Source organism: Sphaeramia orbicularis, chromosome 6 (assembly GCF_902148855.1).
Source record: "Sphaeramia orbicularis chromosome 6, fSphaOr1.1, whole genome shotgun sequence".
Lineage (NCBI taxonomy): Eukaryota > Metazoa > Chordata > Actinopteri > Kurtiformes > Apogonidae > Sphaeramia > Sphaeramia orbicularis.
In genome coordinates this window covers 47,292,058-47,317,739 of record NC_043962.1, presented here as the reverse complement: position 1 = coordinate 47,317,739, position 25,682 = coordinate 47,292,058, and the positions used below count along the sequence as shown (strand labels likewise).

Below are 25,682 nucleotides of genomic sequence, written 5' to 3'. Positions count from 1 at the left end.
TTACTATTCATTTAACAGATATTTTATTTTATGTGAAATATTATTTACAATTATACAGTCTTCATGAGATTAGATTCTATGATTAGGTTTATCAATTTGAGGGTCCATCTCTTGTCCATTATTGTCCAAAAGTATATTTTTTTTCTAGCTTTTAGGATCAACCAATCACAGCTTTTGAAATGATGGCTCATACCTAGCAACAGGGTCAACCACATCTCCTCACTAAGATAGGAATGTCTGTCCATTCCTTGCTCAGATTTCTCTGAGAGTGTTCTGGAATCACTCCTGAGCTAAGACTCCTTGCAAGAAATTTTAGGTTAAGTTAGGAGCTCTGTGAGAGGATTCTCAGAATCTTTAGGAATACAGGCCCAGGTCTCTATCCAAGCAGGCCTGTCATGGCCGCTGTGCTTTCAGACATGCCAATGCGAAACCCGTTCTGATTGGCCCGACTCTAGAGCAGCCCCCGTCTCCCACCAGCCCCTTCTAAGCCAACTTTTACAGCCTGATCTGATGAGTGGAGGCGGGTTCTCATTCGGGTAGACGAGTGCAGACCCTAAGAGGGGACTAACTGGGCAATTAGAGTCACAGACCAATTTGGGAGAACAATAGGTCCACACATTTAACATGCTCCCCCTGCCAGGAACCCAGCAGGGGTCTGTTGTTGGGCCTAATGGCTGCCCTGTAGACAGCGTGTCTGTCTTGGCAATGTGTTGCATGGCCCTGCCTCAGTTAATGTGAATGTGATGGTATTAGCTGAATGGACACCTGTCTGAGAGCTACTAAAACAACCACAATGTGGCTGCTAAAACATTTGTGCATCCTTAATGTTACATGATACAACTGTTTTCATTTTTTTCCCCTCAAGATAGCAGGTACTGGATTTTACAACTTGCATTTTTGCTAGTGCACATCATCCCAGTAAACGCCATCTGGCTATGCAAATCAGTATTTTTCCATGTCATTTTTTTTGCCAAATATTTATATAAGTGTCAGTTTTACACCATGTAGCTGAGCTTTACAGCTGCATTTTTATGATTAATGCGGTCAGAGTATTTTATCAACATTTGGAACCCATGCTTGACGACACCCTAATTTACTTTCCACTGGACAGAAACGTGTAATGCTAATGGAGAAAAATCTATGAACTGCTGCATAGGTGAAAGAACTAGTCATCAGTATGCAGGGTATCTGTACATATTTGTACACATTTAATTTTAAGACCTTTTAAAACACGAAATGCCATTAGTGCAGCAAAACAAAGTAAACAAGACACAGGCCTTCAGCTTAACTGCTGTCAGAGCAGACATATTTACAACAAATCATCTCTTGCACTAGACCTGACCAAGAAATACATCTTCATGGTAATTAGTAATACAAAATATGGGTAAAGTAAGAACCAAAACTGAGTAAAACATATTTTCATTATTTATGGTACAGTTCAATTTCAGGCAGTGTCTGGTTTACAGATAAAATCTTCTACGTAAATGTAAAACACCAAATCTTGCATAGGTATTTGTAGTCACTGAGTACAAACCAACAGACTACCTCTAAAACATGTCAACTGATGTATTCTTCAGCAAGGGACAAATGAATTTTAAATGCTATAGATGGGGCTTAAAAGCAGAGGAATATCGTCTATAAAGTCTTTTTGAGACAATGTTTGCCTTACAGTAGTCTCCATTAGTAGAGTGAAAAAAAACACCTGAGACTTACATCAAAGACAGGGGTGTGTATGTGGGGGGGGGGGGGGGGGGGGCTGACTGAGATGGGCTCCCTTGTAGCACAGTGCACTCAGATAAAGGCTGTCTCCTCCCTGCATATGAGACACTCATTGACTTAAGAGACTTGAGCCCCATTTGCTTTTGCTCTTTTCTCCCTATAACACCCCCCCTCCCACACCCCCCACCTCCATCCTGCTGGGCTCCAGAAGGACTGACAGTCCCTGTGCAGACTGTCAGTAGCACTCAATTGTCACATCCAGTCTCCGGGCCTTATGGGGAGACGCTGCCACGCCGAGGTGTGCAGACAACTGCAGGCCAACCAAGTACACTTAACCAGGGTAACACACTGCATGTACCGGAAGAGTTAAACTGTTCCCTTTTGATTTTGAGTTCTCAACAGGAACCTAAATATAAGGCTCATTTATTACCGCTCATCTTGTCCGTAAAGCGTAGGTTAGTTTTGCATTCTAAAACTACATTAATACAACACACATTATTGTGCAGCCTTGGAACTAGAACTGCTATGACGCAATTTCTAATAATCTACCCAGGCTCTGTGACAGTTTAAACGGAAATCTTCTGTACGATCAAGCACACACACTTAATAAACACAGGACAAAAATATTCATGCAGTACCAAGTGTTGACTTTATTTCTACTCCTGAATGGGGCCTACATATAGAACTCACAGAAACAAATTTATCTTTTCAAATCACTTCAATTAACAGTGACTGACTACAGCTCACATCATAAACCCCCCACAAAAAACATGTGAAGAAATATGAAAATACTAAATTATAATATAGTTTGGCGAAGTTGAGGTACACTGTGCGTCACGCCGATGTCCACTTATGCACGTCTTCGTTCCTTAGCACTTCTGTTCTTCTGCGATTCTGTAAAATTACAGAGACGTTAATAGCAAGACCTACTTTAAACAAAAATTGTAAGAAACAAAAAAAAATAAAAATAAATAAAAACAAGTACATTCAGGGGAACACATTTTGAGGGGATTCTATCCAGTCAGATAAAAAAAAAAAAAAAAAACACACTAAACATAATTTTAAATTGTATTGAACAGGATGTTTCCAACAACCATGACTATTCACATACTGTACATATACTGCATTTTGTTCTTTCACTGTTTTTAGTACAATTGATAAAGATTACATGATTTCACACTGGTGAGACAAATACAATACTACTTTTGGATTTGGATGAACAGTAATTTCCTTAAACATGACATGATGTCTATTAAACATGCCTTTGAGAGTCTCTGAGGGAGGGAGGGGGGTCACAGCCCAGATATCCCCCATTGATGAAACAATACTGCAGTAGTGCCCTGAAACATGCGTCCTAGAAGGGAAAGACATGCAGTTAATTCAATGTGTCACACTAGTATAAACATACATAGCTTTTTTGAAAATATGCTGCATTTTTGCGTTTCTTTGCTTTGTGTCGTTGCTTACCTTGATGAGAATGTGGGGGTTTCCAACTATTAAAAGCAGGGCTTTGGGACGAGTGATTGCCACGTTGAAGCGCTTGGGATTGGCCAGAAAGCCGAGAACACTTTGCAAGTCATTATTATCCACCGATTCATTTGAACGCACCTATAATGTACAAGAACAATCAGCATAAGCAGTATTATTGAGCGCTATCTTAACACTTTAGTTTTTCGGATTCAGGTAAAAGAAACAATATTACCATATATTGTGTCACTTTACACTGACTCACTACAGCTGAGATGAGAACTTAGACATATTGCGTCATTCTAAATGTAATGCATGAGGAGTGAAAAAAAAAAAAAAAAACAAGAACAAAAATTAAACAGAAGATGCTGTGCACTTTTAATACCCCTTGGCCAAATATAGTGTAAGATTCTGTTGAAAGTGACTGTCCTATAATTTAGATTAGATTGTCTTTGTGTAATATTTATAACATACTTATTTATATTTTTTATTTATATTTTTTTTATTAGGCTTTTTAGTCTCCCACCTGACCCAGGGCCACCACAAACTGATTACATTCTATGTATTCATCATAACGTACTCCATGTGTCACCCCCCCCCCCCCCCCCCCAGTCTCTCTATATCTCTATCGCTCTCTCTTTTCTCCTCCTTTACTCTCTCTCTCTCTCTCTCTCTTTAACCCCAACTGGTCAAGGCAGACAGCCATCCTTCAGGAGTCTGGGTCTGCTCGAGGTTTCTGCCCGCTAAAGGGAAGTTTTTCCTTGCCACTGTCACCAATCACAAGTGTTTGCTCCTGAAGGATTCTGTTGGGTCTCTGTAAACTTAATTTGATTCTGATTTGAATTGATAAAGCACTTTGTGACTCTGTCTGTGAAAAGTGCTCTATAAATAAAATTTACTTACTTACTTACTTATATTTGAATGTACTCACATATTATAACTGTAAAAAGGCACAAGGCCATTTGACCTTGAAAAAGTAGGTCAAGGTCACCCATTTTCAATAGGCTTCTGCTCTATGCTAAGATGCAACTACAGTATAAATTTGGTGCAGATATCTCAATGCATTCTTCAGATAATGAGATGATGTTGTTGAACAGGTAAGCGGGCGGACAGACAGACAGACAAAATGATCACAATACCCCTTGGCTGAGGGTTAAAAACCACATTGATCAAGATTAGATAATATAAAAAAAAAATAAAACATTTGCAGACTCTTGTCAGCATTCTTGAATGGAGTTAAAGCTGTGGGAGACTTTCGTCACCAATTTCTCATCAAATCTGTAAAGTCGCAGTCATAGCCTAAGTATCACAAATCCATAAGTCTCTCTGTGATTACTCACCTGAATCTCTTCCCTCACGGTGACCAATTTGAAGTGCCATCCACCAAAAACAAACCATGTGTTTACAAACAGAGCCGGTAGGCAACTCGGGCATCTTCGGAATTCTGTCGCGACGTGCACTGTGGGAAACGGAGGTTCACGCAGCCGCCTGGCAGCAGCTGTGCAACCGTATGATATCATATGACTGCAATAAACATGACGTGGAAACTGCTGGAGGGAAGCGGAGCTCCGCCTGGCAGCGGCAGCTGCAACAAACATGCCGTGGAAACGGCGGGAGCGCTGCTTCCCTCCAGCCGTTTCCGCTGCCAGGCGGCTGTGCGAACCTCCGTTTCCCACAATGCCCGTCGTGACAAAATTCTGAAGATGCCCGAGTTAACTCCCGGCTCTGTTTGTAAACACATGGTTTGTTTAAGGTAGAGTACACTACAAAATTGTTCACCGTGAGAAAAGAGATTCAGGTGAGTAATCACAGAAAGACTTGCGGACTCATGATACCTTGGATAAGTCTGGGGTTTTACAGATTTGATGAAAAATTGGTGACGAAAGTCTCCCACACCTTTAAGTTTAGCTTATGTGGCAGGAACCATGTACAGAAAACAGAGCAGAGATGCTCTGGACCAGATTATAACATTCTCACTAATTTCCATCTGTAGTCCCCGTGGCAGGCAAGAAGGAAATTAAAAAGGGAAACCATACAAGAGAATTAAAAAGAAAAACAACACACTTAAAAAGAAGTCAGGGTGTAGAATGCAACTGAAGGGAAGAGTCAACGCTGGCAGTCTTGGTTTCTTAAAACCCATGTTTTTGTCTTGGTGGCAAAATCTATCAAATTTGTGGTTCCTTCAGTTCAGTGGGGAGTTTGCTCCATACTGTTACGGCTTTATATGTATATGTGCTGTACTCTTAGCCTAAATATGAACTATTTTTAATGAATACAAAAGTAAGTCTGGTTTGACCCATAACAGGCAAGTTTGTAAATTATTCAAGAAGGAACAAACATCAGACAGCATTTATTTCAAAGTGCATTCTGATGTTTGCGGCTTACATTACCTGTATTCTGTTTTCACTTACTGTAGACAAGATAATGACCAGGAACTCCTGTCCTTGGAACTCTTCCACAGAGCCCACTTTAATGTCAGAGAGGCCCACCTTACCCAGCAGCAAACGAATCTTCTCACACTGGAAAATGGGAAAATAAAGTCCGGTAAAGATTAACACTTTCAGTGCCATGGGCCGATTAAATCGGCTTTACGAAAACAACCTGTAAAGTGCCACGGGCCGATCAGATCGGCTTTGGAGAACACGCCACATTTGTGTACAAACAAACCATCCACCCCCATTTCTTTCTCACATTTCGATGACGTTCTTTCTGTGTCCCCCTTTTGAGACCAAGCAGACGGGAATTTGAGGTCACGAGACCGAATAATATTTTTATATCTTTTTAATGTTTCTTATTCTCCGGTGTTTCATCAGAGGGAGCCCTCCATGCCGGGGGGCGGCTGTGGACTCCGGGGGCTGTGGCACCTTCTCTCACTGGGGTCCGCTCCTTTTTGGTGGGTGGGGGTCCCAGTTGGCCCTCTCCCACTAGTTGGGATGCGGGGCTGTGTTGCTGGTGCCTGGTTGCCGGGGTCGGCGGCTGCCTCCTGGTGCGGATGGCTCCCTGAGACAGCGCCTCCTAAATTGATGTTTTACTTTTACTTGTACATTTTTGTTCTGGTCTACCCGTGCTCAGTCAGTCTTCTTAAGTATGTGTGAGCTTGTGGGTTTGCATGTATATGTGGGTTTGCATGTATATGTGTGTGTGCGCGGGTGAGTGGGTGGGGGGCGGTACTGATTTTTAAACTGATATGTAAAGCACTTTGTGCTACAGTTTTTAATGTATGAAAAGTGCTATATAAATAAAGATTATTATTATTATTATTATTATTATTATAAATTATGCAAATTACGATCAATAATGAATCGGCTGCGTCCGGTGCGTTTTGGATCTAATCAGCAATCGGTCGGATGTTACCGAGCGGTTTCCTGCAGGATTCTTCAAATATTATAAAAACGATGCGAAATACTGAAAAACGGCCAAATTCTGTGGCACTTTTAAGGCATATTAGCCCCTTAACTGTCTGGCACTTAAAGAGTTAATTTATACTTACTATAAAAGTCATTTTAAAGCCAAGATTCTGGTCCAACCCCTTTGAATTTATCACAATGAATGCAACATACATGCACAACTCATACAGAAGAGTTCCAAACTTAAGAATGACACCAGGCATTTTACCATCACTTGTGTTACAAAGTAAATTATAAAATCAAACTGTCAACAGGTACTTACAGCAAGTTCCTTACATCAACTATAAACTGACTTTGGAGTAACATTTATGGAGTGTTATGGTAAAGTAAAAATTATTATCACAGCTTAGAAGTGGCTGCTGCTTAATATCCTGTCTTTATACAGCAAATGTAAATGTCTACTTCATTCAGGAGTGAACAGTATCATAGTTACTTAAAGTGGATTATGACAGACAGAGCTAAACAATGATAAACTTTGTAATAATGATATTCACAGGTTTTTAATCTGCTGTACATAAATTCTGCTGTCCTAAATATGGTTCACTGGCTAAAAACATAAGCTGCACATCCAGAAAATAACTCTTGCGCAGTGCTTTTGCATTAATCTAGAATGTTATGAGCATTAACTAAATTGGTTGTAATTGTCCAGTGAGCCCAATTATGCATCTAACCTATGCATCCCCATCTTATTTCCACATTAAATGACACAGAGCAACCAGGAATTATCAGAGTATAATCACCTCTACTACCCAGAACAAGGGAAAATATTGTCTTAAACAGAACAGTAGTTCAGTAAACAAAATTATTTTTAAGAACAAGAGACCATTTTATTATCCTCCTGAGACCCAAGAGAATACAAGGTTCAGATTTTTTATGAAAAAATTGTCTAGACTGAAAACACTGATGCATTTTTTCAGATACATTTTCTTTTTTTTTTTCTCTGAATGTCCTTTACAGTGGCTTTTTTATCTTTATTTTTAAGATAAAGCTGGGGAATTCTTGTCCACAAACATTGACAAAAAACAGAGATGGGTCTTAGGAGGTTAATTCAAAATATCCATGGCCCATGTTTAGTTGTGGCATGAATAACACACTTTACAAAGCATTGTTGCTCCTTTGGGATTGAATATTACAACAGTAATGGTTGTTGATGGTACATAATCATTTGTTATCTTTTTTGTAATTTAGTGACTGACTTTTTTCTTTGTTATGGACTGTATACATTGGCCAATTAGACAGGTCATGTGGAATTGGGGTGGGACAATGTGGGCTTTACTTCTTCCTATTCCTTTTCAGGCATTGAGTGTTGTTGAAAAGTCACAGGGAAATTGTTGTACATTTGTGTGATACTTGTTTTCTTTTTTGGCTGATTTATTTCCATATTTTGGAGTGTCCTTTTGGATCTGGAATTTCTTTTGCCTGCTTATGTTTAAAGTGAAGTCTATCTATATGCATAATACGGCTATAAAATGCACAGAGTTTATTTTTGATAAGTATAATATTTTTGCGTTCTGTGGGATTGGTTCAAATTTATTTTAATATGTGTAAGAGTTGTTAAGTTACTTCAAGGAACTGACATGGGACTTCAACATTTTTTTTTATTTACCATTTTAAAACTTTTTTTTCTTGTTTTTGTTTTTTTGATATTTGAAAAAAAAAAAAAACTGAATCATTACCATACCTTTTACAGTGGCTGTCTAATAGTGCCCGACCGATTTGGGATTTTTGGGGCCGATGCAGATATTGGGGGCTAAAAAAAGCTGATATCCAATATATCGGCAGATATCCGATATTGGCCGATAACCAATATATTGGCCAATATATGAAATAAGAACACTGATCTACACAGGATATAATCATCTTATATTAGATAATTGTGGACAGGTGGAGAAACAGTTGCATAAATCTTTGTTTATCTCAAATATAATTTACACAACTTTCAAATGCAAACTATGCAATCAAAAAAATAATTAGAGCAAAAAATATTTCTTACCACACAATTATGTTTTCACTCACAAATTTTGATGTGTCTGCATCATGGTACTACAACTTCCCATGTGGACTAAGGACTAAACTGAGCATGTGCAGAGTGAATTAGGTGAGTCCTAAGTTTCTCCTGATTGGAGCAATTGCAAGTGTTACAACTGACCCGTGTTACAACTGTCCCCAGTCTCCCCTACACTATAAACACCCAGGCCTGCTGGCAGAATGAAACTGTGAGGTAGACAGGAAGTGCACAGATATGGGGGTGTGTGTGGGGGGAGTGAGTACTTCATAGGACTGGGGGTGGGGGGTGGGGGTGGGGGGTTAAGTGGTCCATCCTCGTCAGAGTGCGGTAGCGATCTGTGAGTTTCACTGGGGGGGGGGGCAGCAAGTATTCTCCAGACAGCACACAAACACACACACAAGAGGAGCGAGCGACAGAATCTTCGCACAGCAAAAAAAGTTCATATATCGGCAACATCAGCTACATATTGGCCGATGTTGATTAATTGGTGAAATGCTATAATTGGACCGATTAATTGGCCGGCCGATTAATCGGTCGGGTTCTACTGTCTAAGTCTGGAAATATACATTGTCATTTTTGAGAGACACATGCCTGTGTCATGTCTTTGTTTATATGCAACAAACAAGGTAATTTACTGCATGAAGATTCTCAGCACTGTATATCAAAAGTCCATTAAGAAAAGCACAAAAAACATTTCACAAATAAACCATGCAGTCTTACTTGTTTCCTGTAGGGGGTAATAATGCCAATGTCAGAGGTATCCACAGGGTTGTAAAGCTTCTTTGCCAGCTGGCAGCAGTAGAGCATGACCTGCACTGCTTCCACTGGGTTGAACCATGATGGGTTGTTTCCTTCCCTCATTTCTGTGCCCTAGGGACGAGCAAATATGAGAACATTTGTGCTGAATATACTTGTAACTTGATGTAATATTGGCAAAACAATGACCACAGATTTGCAAAAAACCCAACAAGAGCTCAACTGTTGGTTTCTTGTACATTGTTTTGCTTAAACATTATTATGCTGCGTTTCCACTACATGGAACCAGCTCGACTTGACACTAGGTCCTATTCCTGGAGACCGTTTCCATTACACGATTCTACTGACTTTAGAGTACCTGGACGTCATAGCGATTTGGCGCGTTACTTCCATGTCGTCTGTTGAGAAAGTTGCTGATAAACTCACTTGTGTGTTGTCACATCAAGCTCATGCTGAATTTTTACGTCGGCCACCAAAGATTGAATCTCCTCGACCAACCATGGTGTAGTTTTGTGGGCTGTCATCATGTGTTTTAACCTACCGCTATATTTACAGTAAACTTCTGCATCTTTTTTGTGTAGAATGGCGGGCCACAGAGACAACTCTCTGACCAGTCAGTGGGCTGCAGTGTTTAAACGTCACGTTTTAATATCTGTTCCCCAGTCTTGGAACCTTGGCGGAGGTGATACCAAAAAACTAGTACCAGGTGCCAGATTCCAGGTCCTTTTTTGTAATGGACACGCAAAAAGGCTGAGTCGAGTCGAGTCGAGCCAGTACCACATAGTGGAAATGCGGCATTAGAATGCTAGATTCTAGAGGCCTCGCTCTATATCTTCGGAAATAATTATTAGGCTACTTGTGACTTTCAATATACATTCAACAGCTTTTCAGCATGATCGTTTGCTACTCATTTAGTTTTTATAAATTGTCTTTCAACATCAGATGTTCTTAATCTACATGTTACTTGCTCTTGAGAACATCTGAGTTTTGTTGTTATGGATTTCTATGCAGCTTATTACTTTATTCAATTTGTAAATCAAACAGATTTTTGCTTCACATTTACACACAAGAAAACCCGAAAGTTTTCACAATTACGTCAAAATTATGACAATTATCACAGTAGTCCCAAAAATATTTCTAAAGGTAAATTATGGGACTTCAAAGACTTAACAAAAAATATTGACTAAAATCTGACAATCAAATGAAATCTTTGTTAGTTTTATGACTCCTCACCCTGACTCCATGAAAAAGAAGTGGGAAGCCTTTTTTAGGCAGGGTTTTCCATTGACACAGGGAGTCCACAACAGCCCTGGGTGCTTTCACACACAGTTCACCATGGTAGAAGAGCTTGGACGACAGCGCAATCAAGGCTTCGTGAGAACGGTAGTTGTATAACAGTTTGGTCACCTACGGACACAAAAGAACAGCTTTGTGATCATTCTGCAAACAGCCCATGTAGTTACTCATAAAAATTGTGCTTAAAAATTTATTTGCATGAACAGTATCCCTATCAATACAATAAAGCACTTATTTTTACCAAATTCAAAACCTATATTGATGTGTAAATGTATCTCGGTAGTACCTAAAAACTGATGTTGTATGCTTTACACTCACCAGTTTAGGGTTGTATCCCCAGTCGTGTCTAGAGTACAGTGGGTTGGCCATCAGCCTCTCCAACAGGGAAACACCCAGACCAAAGGCAGCTGCCAGCTTTGATTTCACTACTGGACCCAACTGACAGGGATCTCCAGCCAACACAATCTAAGTAGCCGGGGTTAAATATCATTAATAAAACAAATTTCACCAAGTAATTATTAATCACTATAACAGACATAACTACCTCTAAAGCACTCAACAGAACGTGATACTGGCCCTGACCTGTCCATCTTTCTCTGACATAAGACTTATCGGGATCAGGGACTCCGGTTCTGTGGCCTGCCCAGCTTCATCCAGGAAAAGATGGGAAAAATGGCCCACTCTGAGAAAGAATCAGTTCACAGTTAGCAAACTCAGCCTCAAGTATTAGGAAAAGTTTATTTAAAATGCAGGGCTCTATTCAGCCTGCAGCTAAGCCTTACTGTAGTCCTATTTTGTTGAACATGCTAGCACTGGCACAGGTGCTGACTACAATCCTGTGAAACGCAGCATGACGAACATCTTCTCCTGCACTCGAGTAGGGTCTCAACACTTCTGGGATGGACTAAGAAAGACAGAAAAAACAAGTGGTGCCAGGCACAACAAACCCCACCCCTCACATGTATTGTAGATTATTTTGGCATCGATCCAGCTGATGTCATCATGTCTATGCGTGTGGTGATGTCAGCATATCAATTGCCTCTATACATGTGCCAAGTTTGAAGTAAATTGAAACAAAACTGATGTTTTTTTATAAATATGTGAAATTTCACCCATTATAAGTAAATGGGAGAAAAAAAAGATGTAGAAAAATTCATAAAAAATTTGAACTTTTAGCTACTTTTCCCAAAATGTAATCACATCTATTCTGGGTCACTGGCAATCTATAAATCCAATTTGGTATGAATTCAACAAATAGTTTTGCTGCTACAAATATGTGAAATTTCGCACATCATAAATAAATGGGAGAAAAAAAAAAAATTAAAAAAAAATTCATAAAAAATTTGAACTTTTACCTATTTTCTCCAAAATGTAATCACATCTATCCAAAGTCACTAGCAATCTATAAATCCAGTTTGGTATGAATTCAACCAATAGTTTTGCTGCTACAGACATGTGAAATTTTGCCCATTATAAGTAAATGGGAGAAAAAAAGATGCAAAAAAATTCATCAAAAATTTGAACTTTTACCTATTTTCCCCAAAATGTAATCACATCTATTCTAGGTCACTGGCAATCTATAAACCAAATTTGGTATGATTTCAACCAACAGTTTTGCTGCTAGATAGTTAACAAAGAAACCGAACCAAAAACAAAACCCCTTGCTTCACCTTTGGGAGGCAGGGCAAAAATCAGTCAGTGAATCACAGATCACATCAGGCCTGTTACCCATAAGCTATAGTCAGTCCAAGCAAATGCATCCCAATCTGAGCTTTTCTCTCATATATGACACATTTGTTGAGTTCAGTAGATCATCAAGAGCACCCACTGTATGGAATCTGCGCTTTTCAATTCTCATCTGCACCATTTCCAACTTATACCATGTTCATATTGTCATCCTTAGTGTTCAATTCGGACTCAGATCAGATTTTTTTTTTATTTTGCTGTTCATAAATCGACCAGAAGACCTTCAGGAAACCCAAGCCTCACAAAGAGGCTCCAGACCGACAGGCAATCGAATGACCCAGTTGTGAGGTAGAAGTGCTAACCACTACACCACTCAATAGTTTTACTACTATATACACCAATCAGCCATAACATTCCAACCACTGATTGGAGAAGTGGTATTAATACAATGGCACCTTTCACTGGGTGGGTAGACTAGGTGGCAAATGAACATTTAGTCATTAAAGCTGTTGTGTTGGAAGAAGCAAAATGAGGAATGAAAGGAACTGAGTGACTTTGCCATGGACCATCTTGTAACAGTGATGACTGGGTCAGAGTATCTCCACAGCTGCAGGTCTGTGGAATGCATGTTTTTGTGGACAAAGGGGGATGTACACAATATTAGACAGGTGATAATACTGTTCTGCTCTTGTGAATGCTCAATTGGTTGAGATCCAGTTCTTGTTCTTTAGGCCACTTTTGATAGATACTAACCACTTCATACTGGGAATGCCCATCAAGCTCTGGAGATGCTCTGACCCAGTGATTTGGCCATCATAATTTCTTCTTTGTTAAAGTTGTTCAGATCCCTACTCTTGCCCATTTTGTAGTTTCTAATACGTCAACTCAAAATGTTAATTTACTGTCCAATATATCCCACCCACAGGACAGGTCTCATTGTAATGACATATTCAAAATTAATAACACTTTGCCTGTCAGTGGTCATAATGTTATGGTTGATCGGTGTATGATGCTTTGATTAATTTTATTGCTGCATTAATTTACGCATATTGTATATACTTACTACATTAGACCTACTTCATAGCATGTGAGTAACTACTTCCAGTCCAAAGCTGTCCTGAATTTCCATTTAAAGAGATGTAGGAGTCCCATGAATTCTTATCTGACTTTTTAGACTAAGGTCACACTGAACAAGAGCAAATTTGGAACCATTTCAGGATCTGCAATCTCACTAAATAGATGAGAATTCATGCAGCTTTTTGGTCACTCTAGATTGACATTAAACACAACTGTGCACTGAAGAAATTCAAATACCACAATGTGCTTCAAATAACCTCAACCTTAAAAAGCTGCAGCAGAGAAATACAACACACATTAATGTAACAATGAAATCTATCATGCAGACACCACTGCTTTTATGCATTCAACTCCATTCAAGACTAATCTATTCACAACAGAATCTATTATAGCCACCTTTAAAAATAACTTAAGTCAAAAATACATAGATCTGAGCTATAACAGGAAATGAACAGTATGCTGATAGCGTGAATGTACTCTTTGAAATCAAGGCATGACATTAAATGTTCTGTAGATGCACGCTGCATATTACCACAACATTATCTATTATTTAAAAGAATCAGTGACGGAGACTCCCAGCTTTGTGCTACTAGCAGCTGTACAGACCTTACTATACACAGAAGCATGCATATTATCCCTTTGATCATATTATAGGAGATGGAAATAAAATACACAGTGAATTTCCTTCCCCTGATACTTTGTAATACCTCTTCATGCCTACAGGATGCATTGACACGAGCCAAACTTGCTGCACCCAAGAAACCACTGTGATGTAGACGGATGCAGATGAGGTCAGCAGCGCTGTTGGATGGAGTGCAAACAAGTATCCGACTACTGGGCAGAAAATGGTACACCTGGGAGGGGCACAAATTTCATGTAGTTATTCGCCCAAGAAACTTGACTGGCAGAAAGGTAGAAGAGGTTTCAGCATCAACACATTTGCATACCAATTGCTTTCAGTCATTAATTTTCCTTTTCCACACTACAGTATCAAATGGATCAGCTAGTAAAAGAGTACTATAAAATGTGAAAAAATTTCCACAGAAACATTAACCCATAAAGACCCAGTGCTACTTTTGTGTCAGTTCCCAAATGAATTTTTCCTCTATATTTAACTTTCTTCAGTGATTTGTCATTTATTACAATATTATCCTCTGTATTTTGTGTTTTTTTCAGTGAAAATCATGAATTGTCCTATATTTAATTCATTGATCATGTAGATTTTCATAAAAAGCTCAGAATTAGTTAAAAGTTAAGGGTTATTACATAAAAAAAGAGAGAAAACTGAAGAAAAAGGGACTTTCAAAAATCTATCAATAACTGAATGTAAAAAAACAGGTGTTTCCATTTACTGTCATTTATTAAACTCCATGGGTTTTACTGGTGAATCAATGTTATAGAAGATGACTGTTTCCATGGTAACTACGGAGCCACTGAATGTCAAAATGGCTCATATCTGATGACTATGAGAAGATGAAAAGCTGCATTTTACACCAATTATTTACATGTATTTATAGGATTAGTGGATCAACAGGTATCAAACAATTTACATCAGTTGATTCTTTTGGTTGCCAGAGGATGCATGGGTTTTTATGGGTTAAAATAATATTCATAATTAATGCCACTTTGAACAGTTAAACACATTACATCAGTACATGACACAAAAAAGACAAAAATCTAGGAATGAGAGCTGTATTATTTTAGGGGTTTCTTCTACATAGGTTGCTTGAGACCTTCATTACTGTAGCGTTTTGTGTGTATGTACACCTGTAGTATGGCCTCAATAAGGGTGATGGTCTTTCCAGTGCCTGGGGGTCCAAACAATACATAAGGGGTGGGCCGACACTCTCCCACTAAGATTCTTTTCACTGCCTCTTTCTGAGAGGGGTTGAGATAGGGGTTAAAGAAGTGTCCTTTGCTGGGCAGCGGTTTGGACGGCATTCTCCCATCTATGAGTAATTACATATTTATCACTGATTTGTTTAATGTTAAATAATATGGTCATTCCTGTTTGTATCAAATATCAAAATACATGAATACCTTTAGTCTGTGTGGACTTGGACTTCATGTCAATTGAAATGTTCGACATGTTTCCACTTTCCACGGCTGGAGCCTGGAATTAAAATGCAATCACACAAAATGAAACATTACATGTAATACCACCCTTGCCCATTTTTCTTTTGTTATTTCACCTCGTTCGCCTCAGTCTTTTTGTTTGGTTCTGATTCATCTATCCACTCTCCTGTCCACTGCGGGGCCTGAACAATAACTCTTGATGGAAAGAGAACTGCAAAAACAGAATGAAAATGACATATCTACAAAATACCTCTACAATAAAAGTAGTGAAACTATCAAATTTGGGTCACTAAAAAAGAAGAATACGTCAGAAGTACTAGATGGTTGCATTTTCTAAAATATGAAATTCTATGCTTTTCACATTGAGAAATGGGTTTTGTTCAAAAGGAATGTTCATCTCCAAGTCTCGAGTTCCACTTCAAAACACTGTGTGTACTTAATACATTCAGTTTCCTGACTTTCCAGTGTCCATCCATCCATCCATTATCCACCGCTTATCCGGGGCCGGGTCGCGGGGGTAACAGTCTAAGCAGGGATGCCCAGACTTCCCTCTCCCCAGACACCTCCTCCAGCTCTTCCGGGGGGACCCCGAGGCGCTCCCAGGCCAGCCGAGAGACATAGTCTCTCCAACGTGTCCTGGGTCTTCCCCGAGGTCTCCTCCCGGTGGGACATGCCCAGAACACCTCCCCAGGGAGGCGTCCAGGAGGCATTCGAAACAGATGCCTGAGCCACCTCAGCTGGCCCCTCTCGACGCAGAGGAGCAGCGACTCTACTCCGAGCTCCTCCCTGGTGGCTGAGCTCCTCACCCTATCCCTAAGGGTGCGCCCAGCCACCCTGCGGAGGAAACTCATTTCGACCGCTTGTATCCAGGATCTTGTCCTTTCGGTCATGACCCAAAGCTCATGACCATAGGTGAGGGTAGGAACATAGACTGACCGGTAAATCGAGAGCTTTGCCTCTCGGCTCATCTCCTTCTTCACCACAACCGACCGGTACGATGACTGCATCACTGCAGACGCTGCACCGATCCGTCTGTCAATCTCACGCTCCATCTTTCCCTCACTCGTGAACAAGACCCCAAGATACTTAAACTCCTCCACTTGGGGCAAAGACTCCCCACCGATCCGGAGAGGGCAAAGCACCTTTTTCCGGTCGAGAACCATGGCCTCGGATTTGGAGGTGCTGATCCTCATCCCGCTCGCTTCACACTCGGCTGCAAACCGCCCCAGGGCACGCTGCACTTTCCAGTGTAAGATTTATAAATACATAAATACACTACAAACAAAAAGTTAAGGATATTTCTTTTTTTTTTTGTCATTTTTGCCATTTGTAAATAAAACTATGTCTGGTCATTAAAAAAACGTGTTTCAATTCAAGTCACACACAAAAAAGAAAAAAAAGTGCTGTGCAAGAATCCCAACTGGAAAAATAGCCCCAGAATTAAAAATATCCTAACTTTTTGTTTATAGTTTGTGTATATATATATATATATATATATATATATATATATATATATATATATATATATATATATATATATATATACACACACACACACAGTCGTCCTCAAACTTATTCATACCCCTGCCATTTTTTGTAACTTTTTGTTTTTGTGATGAAATGAATGAGTTTTGTCAAGTTTGTTTGTGACTTATATGTGATACACAAGTGAGGAAATAAGAACAAATGATACTTGGAGAAATACTTTATTTCAGGAGTATTTTAATAGAGGATTTCTAAAAAACGCCATGTTCAAAATTATTCATACCCTAGGTTTATTAAGTCCAAAGTCTTTTCTTAATAGTCAATAGAGTAGCCTTTTTTCTTGATAATGGTTCCTGTAAGTGTCCATAAGTTCTCTTCTGTCTCCTGTGGGGTTTTGGTCCACTCTTCCTGGACCAAAGCCTCTAGCAGGGTCCGGTTGGATGGTTTCCTACCCATCACGCTAGCCTTTGGCTCCCTCCACAGATTCTCTGTATGATTTAGGTCAGAGCTTTGACTGGGTCATGTCCTTGAACCACTACTGCACTACCCTGATGGTATGCTTAGGGTCAGTGCCCTGCTGGGACGTCCAGTCAGGACCAATCTAGAGTTTCTCAGCAGACACTTCCACATTGTCATCCAGGATGTTGATATAATCCTCCTTTTTCATGATGCCCTGTATCTTGATGAGGTTCTCGGTGCCACTAGCAGAAAAGCAACCCCATAGCATTATGTTGCCACCACCATGCTTGATGGTTGGGGCTGTGTTCAGCTTGCGTTCTTCTCCTTGCTTCCTTCAGATGCAGTCAACATCCATGTGGCCAAACATCTCCATCTTTGTTTCATCAAATCACTGGATTGATGACCAAAAGCTTGGATCTTGGTTAAGAAGAGCTCTAGGAAATGCCAGATGAGCCTCCTGATGTTTCATCCTGAGTCATGCCATCTTCCTGTGTCTGCATCCATGGAGAACTCCTTTGTGCAATACTGGCTGGATGGTTGTCTGTGATACCTTCATACCTCGGTTATTTTGGTGGCAACATAATACTATGGTTATAACCTATAATGCTAGGATGCTTCTCTGCTAGTGGCACTGGAAACCTCATGAAGTTACAATGCATCATGAATTTAACATAATTATATCAACGTCCTGGATGACAGTGTGAAAGTGCTGAGAAACTCTAGACTGGTCCTGATTGGATGTCCCAAGCAGGACACTGACCCCAAGCATACCACCAAGGTAGTGCAGTAGTGGTTCAAGGACATGACCCAGTCAAAGTCCTAACCTAAATCATTTAGAGGATCTGTGGAGGGAGCTAAAGACCAGAGTGATGGGTAGGAGACCATCCAACCGGACCCAGCTGGAGGCTTTGGTCCAGGAAGAGTGGACCAAAACCCCACAGGAGACAGAAGAGAACTTATGGACACTTACAGGAACCATTATCAAGAAAAAAGGCTACTCTATTGACTATTAAGAAAAGACTTTGGACTTAATAAACCTAGGGTATGAATAATTTTGAACATGGCGTTCTTTAGAAATCCTCAAATAAAATACTCCTGAAATAAAGTATTTCTCCAAGTATCATTTGTTCTTATTTCCTCACTTGTGTATCACATATAAGTCACAAACAAACTTGACAAAACTCATTCATTTCATCACAAAAACAAAAAGTTATAAAAAATGGCAGGGGTATGAATAATTTTGAGGACGACTGTATATATATATATATATATATATATATATATGTATACAGTACAGGCCAAAAGTTTGGACACACCTTCTCATTCTTTGCATTTTCTTTATTTTCATGACTATTTACATTGTAGATTCTCACTGAAGGCATCAAAACTATGAATGAACACATGTGGAATTATGTACTTAACAAAAAAGTGTGAAATAACTGAAAACATCTCTTATATTCTAGTTTCTTCAAAGTAGCCACCCTTAGCTCTGATGACTGTTTTGCACACTCTTGGCATTCTCTTGATGAGCTTCAAGAGGTAGTCACCTGAAATGGTTTCCTAACAGTCTTGAAGAAGTTCCCAGAGATGCTTAGCACTTGTTGGCCCTTTTGCCTTCACTCTGCGGTCCAGCTCACCCCAAACCATCTCGACTGGGTTCAGGTCTGGTGACTGGAGGCCAGGTCATCTGGCGCAGCACTCCATCACTCTCCTTCTTGGTCAAATATCCCTCACACAGCCTGGAGGTGTGTTTGGGGTCATTGTCCTGTTGAAACATAAATGATGGTCCAACTAAACGCAAACCGGATGGAATGGCATGTCACTTCAGGATGCTGTGGTAGCCATGCTGATTCAGGTTGCCTTCAATCTTGAATAAATCCCCAACAGCGTCACCAGCAAAGCACCCCCACACCATCACACCTCCCCCTCCATGCTTCACGGTGGGAACCAGGCATGTAGCATCCATCCGTTCACCTTTTCTGCGTCGCACAAAGACACGGCGGTTGGATCCAAAGATCTCAAATTTGGACTCATCAGACCAAAGCACAGATTTCCACTGGTCTAATGTCCATTCCTTGGGTTTCTTGGCCCAAATAAATCTCTTCTGTTTGTTGCCTCTCCTGAGCAGTGGTTTCCTAGCAGCTATTTGACCATGAAGGCCTGATTCACGCAGTCTCCTCTTAACAGTTGTTGTAGAGATGTGTCTGCTGCTCGAGCTCTGTGTGGTATTCATCTGGTCTCTAATCTGAGCTGCTGTTAATTTGCGATTTCTGAGGCTGGTGACTCAGATGAACTTATCTTCAGCATCAGAGGTGACTCTTGGTCTTCCTTTCCTGGGGCGGTCCTCATGTAAGCCAGTTTCGTTGGAGCGCTTGATGGTTTTTGCGACTGCACTTGGGGACACATTCAAAGTTTTTGAAATTTTCTAGACTGACTGACCTTCATTTCTTAAAGTAATGATGGCCACTCGTTTGTCTTTACTTAGCTGATTGGTTCTCGCCATAATATGTATTCTAACAGTTGTCCAATAGGGCTGTCAGCTGTGCATCAACCTGACTTCTGCACAACACAACTGATGGTCCCAACCCCATCAATAAGGCAAGAAATTCCACTAAGTAACCCTGACAAGGCACAGCTATGAAGTGAAAACCATTTCAGGTGACTACCTCTTGATGCTCATTAAGAGAATGCCAAGGGTGTGCAAGGCAGTCATCAGAGCAAAGGGTGGCTACTTTGAAGAAACTAGAATATAAGAGATGTTTTCAGTTATTTCACACTTTTTTGTTAAGTACATAATTCCACATGTGTTCATTCATAGTTTTGATGCCTTCAGTGAGAATCTACAATGTAAATAGTCATGAAAATAAAGAAAATGCGAAGAATGAGAAGGTGTGTCCAAACTTTTGGCCTGTACTGTACATATATATATACACATATATATACATATGTGTGTGTGTAAACCTATTGTACAGAATATATGCAAGGTATTATCATGCATCTTAAAAACATTACCCAAGCAGCACTAATTCATCTCAGCAAATTATCTAAGATATATTACATTGCATCTCTAAATCTTTTAATTTCAGAGTGACACAATAAAGAGGAATTATGTTTGTCTCACAGACCAGGACACTTTAAACATGTTAACATGGCTTTACAGTTTCCAAAATTATTCAAAGTGCATGATTATTAATCAAAGCAGAAAGAGATGCTATTTCAATTTATCAGAGTGAAAAAAAAAATTAATAAAAATTGAGATTAGATAGAGAATGGCACCCCCAGGAGCCCATTTGGAGAAAATGTTCATTTGTGTCCAATTAATAAACTGGCTCCGTCAAGAATTTCAACATTTCACTCTTTTCATTGTCAGCTCCATTACAGTCTGTTGGCTTCCTATTAAAGTGAATGAATGTTTGGGGAGAGGACTTAATATGATCTCAATAAAACATTCACTTACCGTCTCTAAACTGCTTAGCCTGTTCAAGCGCAAAGTGACAGTGCCGTGCGGTCAATCTGATGACACAATCAGTAATATTCTCATGTCACGGCTAAAATGCAAATGATTAAAATGTCATGAATCGAGGATGTATTAAGATGCCCTTTTCCTCACCTGTTGTAAGAAAACTCAACATCTAGTGGCTCTCCAAGGTAGCTGCGCTGGAATTCTGAGTGTACTTTAAGACTCACATCCTCATTATTGATCTGAAAACAGAAGGAAGGATTCACAATATAATGACTATTCATTATTGATCAATATTACATGTTTTTAAATTTTTCTTTTAGTCTTGCACATGATGCTTTGGATTATGAAATTTTGGTACCTCTGTGACATAACTAATGTACTTCACTACCACACCATCACTCTGTGGTTTCTTTAACACTACTCTGTCACCTGGGAAAATGGAAAAGAAAAGTTCATCACACAAACTCATAATGTTTAAGAAAAATAGGACCAGTGGTCCTGTAGCTCACCGGCAGGTTCCATCAAAAATCAATAATCTGAATGTGTGAGGCTGTTAGGTTCTGTCGCTATGTTAGAGTCTTGTGGTCTTGATGCAGGAGATCAATCTCCCAATAGAAGTGGGTGGTAGTTTCACTGGAGGAGAACTCAACAAATTTAATGAAAGTCCATATATGACTTCCTATCAGTGCTCAATAGTAACTAAACTGATATCTCTAACCACCTCCATGTTTTAAGCCATTAAAATATGGACCATTATAAGTAAAAGACTTTTTTAAAATATTTTAAGAACTAGTGAGAAATTCAAAAATCAAAATTTCTCAAAACTGTAAACAAACTTTGTAGACATTATTCCAAGGAAGCCACATATAAAATTTGAAATGAATCCAACCAGTGGTTTCGTTGGAGAAGATGTCTGAAGAAATTGCTAACGAAGATGACGTCAGACACAGTACCCTCACAACAGCTCATGGCCTATCGGCCGGTGAGACAGTAAAAAAAACTCAGATTTCCTCACCTATATAAAGACTGGGTCTGTGTTCAGCCAAACCTAGAACCTCTAAGTGCAGGTAGGTGGCTCCTTTTCTGAGACTGGCTCCATAGATTGTGAATTCTTTCACCTCCTGCTCTGCATGCAACTCCTCAAGCCACAGAAGGGTGGAAAAACGCGAATGCAAGTTAGACGGCGACAGCACCTAATCAAGAGCCCGTAAAAAGAAGAAAAGTGTAACATTACACCAGGCCCTGTAGGCAAAACCAATTTTTCTCCCGACGACAGGAAAAAAATGAAGGACTGAAAACATAAATAGCATTCCCTGGAGTCAAGTATGTGACACTATAACTGCAAAATAAAGGATGTTTTCTCTTCTTTACATTTCATATCATCTTGCTAAAGAAATAAAGAGGCCCAAAGGTTTATTTCTGTTTTGACGAAAGCTACATTAAAATTTATTTGTTAATCATGAAAGAATATAGCAGAAGTTTAAGAGTAAAAACTGACTCATTTATTAAAATATTTTTTAATTTGCTGGCTTTTATGAAGCCATATTGTACAAGAAGCTCAAATCAATCTTATTTTTGCAGCTTTCATTAAATTACTTTACAGAATCAAATACTCTTACCTCTCCTAGACAGGGCTGAACCACCAGCACATCTCTATGCATTTCTACACAGTTTCTAAGACCCTGTGGCACAGGGTAGTTCGGGAGAAAGTTTGGCAGCTTCCGCTTAGTAAGCCTATATAGGAAAGCAGATCTCAAGACCAAGTAACACGAAGTGACCCAAATTTTTTCCAGTGGTAAAACCAAATGAATTAAACTATGATACTGAAACAAATCTTCTACAGTGCAAGCTTTACAACAACATCAATAATACATTAGTGCCCGACTAGAACCAATAATAATAATAGCTTTGTACATCAGATATTTGTTGTGGAAACTGATTATTAGAAGATAAGCACTAGTTCACTATGTGAATAAAATCAAATTAAACCTAAACAAATATTACAAAAGCATACAGGGTATGTGATGAACATAAGACAAACAAAATATAGGTATACAGGCAAAAACAACATGAAGATCTTCACAAGATCAGTACTCTTTGTGAGGTAACTGTATTTATTGTGATACCTTGGTGCATCTCTTGGTGCAGGGACAGTGATTACGTGATCATAAGCAGACACTGGTGGGAATGGTTGGGCATCAAGTGGACTATAAGGAAAAGAGGGCTTCAGCAGCTCCTCCACTTTGCTTCTTACTGTGACCTCAAGGCGCCTCCCAATGGTGAACGAGGAAAAGTGCAACAGCAGCAGCTCAGAGCAACTTCCTAGGCACCTGAGCAATTTTCCATCAAAAAGAGCTGTTAAGACACCCTACTAATAACATTAGAGAGATTCTTCTTACCACAGCAATAAACAGCTTGTTTTATTTCAGTGCTAGGTAAATACAAAACATTTCATTCAACTACTGCCACTGTATGAATGCACAGAACAACTTACTTTGATTGGCAGGCAACAGCAACGGACAATCTCTCTCCTGGAGGAATATCCAACTTGCTTTCTTCTCTTCTTACACCATGGAAGTGGGTAGCCTCCTTCAGCATTTCATCATCTTCTTCTTTTGCACATGACCCAATAGCAGCCTCAGACACTGAGCAGTTTTCCTGCAAAACCTCTTGATTTAGCGACAGTGGTTTTGACCCTTTGACATTAACCACGGTGAATTGTTCCTTCAAGTCCCAGCCAGCAAATTCACAGCACTTCAGCGTGTGGGTCTTTAAACCTTTGTTTCTATTTCAAAAAAAGGATGAGAATCAGACAGTATATTCTGTCTCTTTAGTGACAATTATTTATAGAGACCATATACGTTATTGAAATTTGTGTGTAGACAAAAAAACAATACTTCATTTTACTTATACGATTAAAATGTAAGCATTTTGTTTGTGGTTACTCACTGAATCCAGAGCACCAGCTCTCTTTTCTCCCCAATCATTAAGTCCCCAAAACAGCCATAGTCGGTTACATCCAGCCCTCCTTTGTTTTCCAAAATGCACTTGAGTTCAGCTTCTGGATGAGGCTTATCAGCAAAGTTCACACTGTATCAAGAATAATATCACAAACCATTGTGTCACTTGCCTGTGAGTCACACACATCGAAAACAGACCAAAAACTGTGTGAAATACCTCTGATGGCAGGGCGCCATGCACAGAGCCCGCCAGCTGTAAAAAGACTGACTACTCTCTACCATTACCACATTAACCAAGTGGCCTTGCAAAGGTTGATAGTTAGCAGGCAGAAGGACAGAGTCCAGGCTGAAGAAAACACTGTCATCCACCACTCCCATGTTACCATTCAAACTTGTCACATGCACCTAGAGAGAGATGGTCATTCAAAACAAGGAGCGAAAAATGAAACAGGTCATTAGATGTACAAACACATTCACGGTATTGATCAGCTAGAGCAGGAGATATTAACTTGCACAAAGCTAAAATATTTCTTGAGTGCTTAATAATTTGAATTACCTGGTCTAAGCGACAATAGCGTAAGGGAGCCACAGATTTAGCTTGGGTGGCATAGTTGCATGGATTGATAAAATATTCTGCCTGGACCCAGTCTCCTTTCATTGGCTCATAACCTAAGAGTTAAAGGAGAAAATACACAAAACAAGCCAAAGGCCAGCCCTTTAAAGAAACTACAAAATTTTGGTGGTGAAAGTTTCCCAATCTATTCTCAGCATGAAACTTGACAAAACATTAAATGTGAAAATATAGGTGGCTGATAAATCACTCAAAACTGCTCTTGGGTTTTGGAACTCAATGACCACTGTCAATATAATAAACTGATTATATTTACGGAAAATCTCATGAAGGTGAGTGGCACATATTTTTAGTATGTTAAATGCAGTGACTACTGATACCTTCCAAAAGACTGTGGCATGAGAAATAGGTGTTGCTGTTAATGTAGCCTCCATCTCTATCAAATGCTGTAATTGTGCCAATTAGAGGCCGAAGCTGCAATGAGTCCGCTTCTGTTGAGGATTTTCCTCCATTCTCCCAAGCGTCTGCACTTTTCTCGACCTAATATAAAGAATTATACGACAAAATAAAGTGAACATGCATGTCTTATTCATCTGATTCACTCATCATGCAGTATATGTAGTACTGTGCCTCATACAAAACCACTCATACTAACAGATTAGTTGTTAAATGCTATTGAGGTTTGAGATTTTATGTTTTTTTGCCTTTTGAAATGTTTTTTTCCAGGTATCAACACAGTTTAAGCATGGTCCAGGCTGTAGCAATTGCATTTAGGTTAATTAGTCTGCTGACATTCTGATAAGTTGTTTTGTTTTTTTTAAAGAATGATTGCATATTTCATTACTTTAAAGCAATTTTGGGTGAGAAAACTCTGAAAGCTGACATTCTGTTGGACACAGCAGATGGCACAGGTGGCACTCATCAGGTTTATGCATATCATTTGAAGTTTTCTGAAGTTATAAGCATCTGTTCAATCTGATGTGGCAGCTCCACTGAGTCCACTGTTTCAAAAAAGAAGTGAGAGAAAGTTGAGATGTAAATAAGGCCCAGTGCTTAATTTTCTCACCCGTAACGCCTTCCACCCTCCTTGAGCTCGATCACAAACTGCAGTGCAGTTGACCACATCTCCTTCCTTCAGTGGGACTCCTCCCAACACGTCTTCATTGGTGAAGTAGATTGTATCATCTAATATGCCATGGTCAAAGTACACCTGAGTCACAATACTCCCTTGCAGGTGGCGAATTTCCCCCAT

General features: G+C 39.6%; 1 protein-coding gene across 1 annotated transcript; it reads right to left on the bottom strand.

Annotated features, from left to right (window-relative positions):
* Positions 1-1,971: 1,971 nt before the first annotated feature.
* mov10l1 (Mov10 like RNA helicase 1) lies at positions 1,972-25,682 on the bottom strand. Its single transcript, XM_030135629.1, has 25 exons — positions 25,497-25,682; positions 24,811-24,970; positions 24,416-24,528; positions 24,077-24,264; positions 23,849-23,989; positions 23,394-23,684; positions 23,026-23,229; positions 22,519-22,633; positions 21,915-22,092; positions 21,258-21,328; positions 21,047-21,138; positions 20,894-20,949; positions 15,609-15,703; positions 15,457-15,529; positions 15,184-15,365; positions 14,124-14,270; positions 11,436-11,557; positions 11,236-11,335; positions 10,972-11,118; positions 10,591-10,764; positions 9,322-9,471; positions 5,598-5,705; positions 3,187-3,327; positions 2,982-3,073; positions 1,972-2,029 (listed from the first exon to the last, which is right to left on the bottom strand). Exons 1-25 carry the CDS (start codon positions 25,680-25,682, stop codon positions 1,972-1,974), a joined length of 3,384 nt encoding a protein of 1,127 aa, XP_029991489.1.